This window comes from Amphimedon queenslandica, unplaced genomic scaffold (genome assembly GCF_000090795.2).
Source record: "Amphimedon queenslandica unplaced genomic scaffold, v1.1 AMPQUscaffold_13209, whole genome shotgun sequence".
Classification (NCBI taxonomy): Eukaryota; Metazoa; Porifera; class Demospongiae; order Haplosclerida; family Niphatidae; genus Amphimedon; species Amphimedon queenslandica.
In genome coordinates this window covers 45,632-51,507 of record NW_003546555.1, presented here as the reverse complement: position 1 = coordinate 51,507, position 5,876 = coordinate 45,632, and the positions used below count along the sequence as shown (strand labels likewise).

At 35.0% G+C, this 5,876-nt stretch overlaps 1 protein-coding gene and 2 long non-coding RNA genes across 3 annotated transcripts; 1 reads left to right on the top strand and 2 right to left on the bottom strand.

The window, feature by feature from the left end:
• On the top strand, nt 1-625 carry LOC109584451 (uncharacterized). The gene is made up of 2 exons (XR_002186015.1): nt 1-70; nt 114-625. It is a non-coding gene; the product is annotated as an uncharacterized LOC109584451 (long non-coding RNA).
• Nucleotides 626-2,538: 1,913 nt separating this feature from the next.
• On the bottom strand, nt 2,539-4,207 carry LOC109584445 (uncharacterized). The gene is made up of 2 exons (XM_020000198.1): nt 2,950-4,207; nt 2,539-2,894 (listed from the first exon to the last, which is right to left on the bottom strand). The coding sequence occupies exons 1-2, from the start codon at nt 3,994-3,996 to the stop codon at nt 2,610-2,612; spliced, it is 1,332 nt and encodes a 443-aa protein (XP_019855757.1). The 5' UTR covers nt 3,997-4,207; the 3' UTR covers nt 2,539-2,609.
• Nucleotides 4,208-4,334: 127 nt separating this feature from the next.
• Nucleotides 4,335-5,547, bottom strand: LOC109584449 (uncharacterized). The gene is made up of 3 exons (XR_002186012.1): nt 5,330-5,547; nt 4,447-4,509; nt 4,335-4,365 (listed from the first exon to the last, which is right to left on the bottom strand). It is a non-coding gene; the product is annotated as an uncharacterized LOC109584449 (long non-coding RNA).
• Between the last annotated feature and the right edge of the window lie 329 nt (nt 5,548-5,876).

The window sequence follows — 5,876 nt, the reverse complement described above, 5'->3', positions numbered from 1 at the left end:
ATTGAATTAACTGGAATAGATCCTTCAATAATAATTTACATCAACCGACTACCTCCTCCTTTATCAATGAGTTAGTTTATGATCTGTAACTATAATTTTATTTATTTGTGTAGTAAACAGTACTAGCTCAAGCTCCTCTACTGCTAGTATCAGTCAAACCAGGAGAGAGACTGAAGAAGGTATGGTTGATATTAACATAATAACACACTAATCACTGAATTTGTATCATTAATAGGTTCATTTAGATCTGATATTGCTCATAGAGTAATGACAGAATGTACTTCACTAGTAAAGGATTGTGGGATTGATATTCATTTCTTAGTTGATAAGTTGTTGGAACACAAAATTGTAAACACAAGAGAGAAAAGACGAATAGTTGCTCAAGAAAGTGATGATGAAAGAATGGATGAATTGCTTCACATCATTTTGAGTTCTATTCGTCTGGATGGAGAAGTATTTGGTATATTCTTAGATATACTCAGAGAGGAAGATACTAGAAGGACTATCAAACTAGCTGATCAGCTAATACAAAAATATTATAATATTTAAGTATTGTGCTTTATTATTATTATTGTTGTTGTTGTCATTGTTTTGCTTATAGTTGATTTTATCAGAGCAATTGCTTCTAACAATTAGGACAAAATAAAAAAAAGAATAAATGTAAAAATTCTTGAGTATCTCTTCATATGGATGTACACATGTACAGTTGTCATAGCAACAGTCATTTTCCTCAGCAACGCTACCAAGAGTACATATAAAATATATTCTCTGTTATATTATTAATTTATTATTTATAGCTTTAGCGGTATACACAAGAAGCCCTGCAGCTTATGATGCCTTAAAATCTTTTGGAATTGTACAGTTGCCATGTCGTTCTAGTTTACAGAGCTATACTGGTGCATTTCTCCATGAACCTGGAGCACACGGTACATGCATTGAGCAACAGGTGGCACAATTCATACTGCACTGTCAGCAAAGAGTTTCCCTTGCAAAACCAGAATCAAAGAAGGATGGTGTATTGATATATGATGAAGTGAAAGTTATTAATCGTTTGATGTGGAACTCGAGAAACCAGTCTTTGATTGGTCTAAGCATGACTCATGATGAAATGCTGTCACTCGCAGACATCTACCAGACACTTAACAGCAGCAGTACTGAGCAGACAAGCTACATTCTTCAATTTCTTTGGAGGGATTTAACCAGCGATTATGATATAATAGGCCCCTACTTCACAAGTAGTAGCACAATGGATAGCAAATTTATATTATCTTGTATCATGGAGACCATAAAGCTCTTTCAAGTTCATGGCCTTTCGACATCTCTATTGGTTTGTGATGGTGCCTCCAGTAATCTCTCACTTATTAAGGCTACTCACGGATACTCTGGTGTATACCCAATTGTGAAAGGTAAGTAATGATATTCCTATTGATTTTATTGCATAGCTTTTCACAGGAGAAAGTGATCCATATAAAATTGCTCCCGTAATGTTAAACCCATTCAATCCTCCAAATCCAATATTTTGGCTGATATGTCCTACACACCAGGTACAAATGATGATGTTTAAGACTCTAATTGACAGAAATTTTTCCTAACATAGCTTAAAAATATGATCAATGCCCTCTTTTCATCTAAGAATGGAGGCACAAAGTTTTTTGTCTTGAATAATGTAAAGTTTGGTTGGGATTCCATTATGAAGATGTATACTAGAGAGTGCGATAGAATCAGTAACGGAGTGACAAGAATGGTACCCAGGTTGAAAGAAATCCATATAATACGAGATGCGTGGACCAAACTTAATGTTACACCTGCCAAAATAATGCAGGTAAAAATAATTCATGTCATAATACTTTCACAAGTCACTATATTCAATTTGTAGCAAGAAAATGTTCTGTCTGAGTTGTTTTCATATGTGCATGACAATCCTGTTGAAGCTGAGAAGGATGGAACTAAAGTGGTGTTATCCTATCTTGAATCATGCAGCAAGATTTTTGAGAAAGGTTTTTTGAGCTGCAATAGGATCACAAGCACAGATTGTGATACATTAAAATCTATTAATGAAGGTTATAATTTTTTTACAAGATGGCTTGATCAGATTTTGGAACAAGGTAAAATTCTAATTCTTTTCAGTATTATTATTCTACTTCACAGACAGTACGTTTGAACTTAAAGTTAACACACAAACTAAGTTTTTGGCATGGCAAAGTAGGTACTTATTTACTGTAAAATTTAATTCAAGTATATTTCAATTTGTAGCATTCGACCTACTCAGAATAGACATTTATGGATTTAACATGTTCTGTGAACATTTCCTACAGAAACACCCAGGTTACTTTATATCCCCACTTCGAGTATCAGGATCAGCTGTGGAGACTTTATTCAGTCAATTTAAGTACAGTGCGGGTGGAAAGCTTGATGCTGCAAACTATGGGTATAGTCAAGCTGTAAGTCTAGTGAAGCAAGTGACATCAAATCACCACAGTGGCAAGGACTATCGGGATGGTCAATTGAAAACTGCCAGTCTACCTCTTGCAAAGAAAGTTTACAATAAAACCAAATGATTTAAACAGAATTAAAAATATTTAACTTCATTATAAAGTTTGAAATTATAGTTAATTTATCTGTACACGAGATTGTAATTGAAGATGCTGTGTGAGCAACTGATCACGTAGATTTTGTCCAGTTGTTGATGCATGACCTTTCTTAGATGCTGTTTTTTGCTTTAAAGAAGATAAGAATTCTTGTATTCTCGTGTTAGTCAGTTTAGTCACCATTTCTTCATAAACATTATTGGCAGCTTGCGTCTCCTTATCACTGCTGGTTGCCATTTTACTTCCCAGCTCATGTAGAAACTTGCTTTTCAGGTGTGTGGCCTTTTTTAAATGACTGTGGGTAACCTATAGAAGACATTAAAATTTTAATCATGGAAATTGTTATTTTCAACAACTATACCTTAATAAATTCCTCTCCATGTTCTTCAAAACCTTTTTCATTCACTACTTGCTTCACACAATCATCCACAGCACGGAAGAATGGTATGAATGTCATGTCTGGCATGTACATATTTCCCCTGTCTCGATACTGTAAGTAGGCAGGAACAGATGATTTGTCCTTATTGTTTATTGCCTGTAATATTGCTATCTCAATAGAAAACAGTTCCATTTTGTCAACATTACATCTTCTAATCTCTTTGTATCGCTGTTTCAACATGCTGGCAATTGTTCCCCCTCCAAAACGAAAGTATACATCATCAGAATCATTATTACATGAGTGTGTTGTCCCCTGACCTGTAGCTGTTGTATCAGAAATGTCTTTCAAACAAAGGTGCGTTTCTTGAAGCAATATATCTCGTACAACTGAGGAAAATGACATCATAAACTTCTTAAATTTATCTTCCACGATCTGTGGGTTAATGGTGAAATCTAACCACAGTGTGCGAATCGTTTCCATTTCATTTGTTGGTGGTGAAAAAAGATGTTGTGTTGGTAATTCTCTTGGAAGTAAAAACACACTGCAGTACTTGTGCCATTCAAGCTGAAATGAAATGTACTTGTCCTTTCCAGTGGCATTAGATTCATAAAGAGAAATGAAAGTATTTTGATGATAATTGACTAGCTTCACTAGCAAATCACCATGAGAAATTAGTTCTTGAAAGATGTTACACTCATTTTTGTGAAAATAAATTTTAACTTGTTCCAAAATAGGGCTTTTCTTAATATGACTAACAACACTTGATCGTTCCTTCTTACTTAGCATCTTTTTGGTGCGTGAACGATTGGTATCCGCATTGGGAGCTACACAAGCAGTAGCCGCACTATCCTGTCCTCTTTTCCTCTTCCTTAATTTCTGTGGGCGCTTGGGTGTACCAACACTTGAAGTACTGGGACAATCAACAACAGGTCTACTACATTCGTCATCTGGATTTTCTAACAAAGTTTCTTCGAGCTCTTCTCCAAACATTTTGCTGCCTACGTGGAAACACGTGGAGGGTTGGGTCATAATTATTAAAACCACACCTTCCGCCCACGTGATAATTAGCAGAAGGCTACATTCTCATTCTACTCATTCAGTTCCATCTGTAGGGCTTCTGCTATCACGTGACCTAGTTGTACGCGGTCATATTTCAGCTGTTATAGTACGGTTAAGGCGGATTTACAATATGACATTAGGCCAGCGTACCGTCAATTTTTAATCAAAAGCGTAGGCGATTTGACCTTTTGACGCATGCTTTCCGCTGGAATAGAACCAGATTCTATTCCAGCGTCAACGTAACGTCAGGACTAGCGTAATATTGTAAATCCGCCTTAAGACACTCTCTGTAAATTATGTACTCTTGACGCTACTGATCTAGTTGTTAGAGTAATTCTTCTATAGAAAGTAGAAGGAGGAAGAGAGAGAGGATCAAGAGAGAAAGAATGGAATGACATCATGAGAAGTAACATGACTTACCCTCTTTGATGAAAAGGAGCATACATTGGGTACCTCGTAAGAACAGTAACAGTATACCATAACCTAATGATAACAATAAACAATGTACCATGTAATAAGTAAAAGAAAATGCACGTAGACATGTACATGTACAGTACATGGATGCACATAGCCTTTGCTTTTTCAAATTTGGCTCAGTTTTTGAAATTCTCGAATTCTTATAACTTGAAAATTATCAGCTCAAATTTTCTACATAGCATAAGGGCATCAATACCGTATAGCTTGATATTTTTGTGGGTTGATATTTTCGTGGTTTGCTCCTAGTGGGGCAATTCGTGGTTTAATTTTCGTGGTTGACAGTTTACATAGCCTGTAAGGGGATGGCACTTCAATGATTTCGTGGGCTTGAATTTTGTGAGCAGCCCATAACCACGAAAATTACCAAATTTACATTCCACGAAAATTTCAAGCTATACAGTATGTATCAGAAAATGTAATATAAATTTGGGGTGATTTTGGAGCTATTTTTTGGAAGAAGCTTGGGTATTTATCAAAAATTGGCCTATTTCTAAAATGCTAATAACTTGAAAATTATTTGTCGGAAACAGTTCAAATTTTCTACACAGCATCGGGACATCAATATATATCAGGAAATGTAATAAAAATTAGGGGTGATTTTGGAGCCATTTTTTACAAAAAAGCATGGGCTACATACATTGGGTATTTTTCAACAACTGGCCTTTTTCTAAAAATGCTCATACATGTAACTCGAAAATAAGCTGTCAGAAACAATTAATATTTTCTAAAAAGCATAAAGACGTCAATATGTATCAGAAAATGTAATAAAAATGTGGAACTGATTCAGAACCCAATATAAAATTAAAAAATAAAATCATAAACTCACTATATTATCATTTCCTCCTGACACCAGTTGCTGATGATTTGGTGACCAGTGAATCCCACAGACCTCCTGGGTGTGGTCTAATAGTCTCCTGATAGACGTGGATCCCACTGTAATATTGACCCACTACATAATATATCACCAGTCCATGACAGGGAACCTCTGAGAGAGACAGTGTAATTCAATTTAATATTTTGTAGTTTATTGACAAAATAGACTCCAAAAATATGCATTACTAATTTTAATACATAAACATGTCAAATTTGTACTAAATACATGTAATGTACATGTACATTGTATTCTCATGCTGTGTAAAATGTTTAAGCTAATTCTAATCACTAAATTTTGGAGCTACGTGTGTACATGTACACATGTCAACAGTGAAAAATGTGCCAAATTTTGAAAGAAAAATTTGAGATAAAAGCAACAAAAATTTATTACTATAATTCCTATTCTTCCACATGGTTACAGGGTAAACACGTTAAAATGAAAGTGGCTTTGGCTGTTTACAAAAACATTAGGTCACACACATAAATTTAAACTATACAGT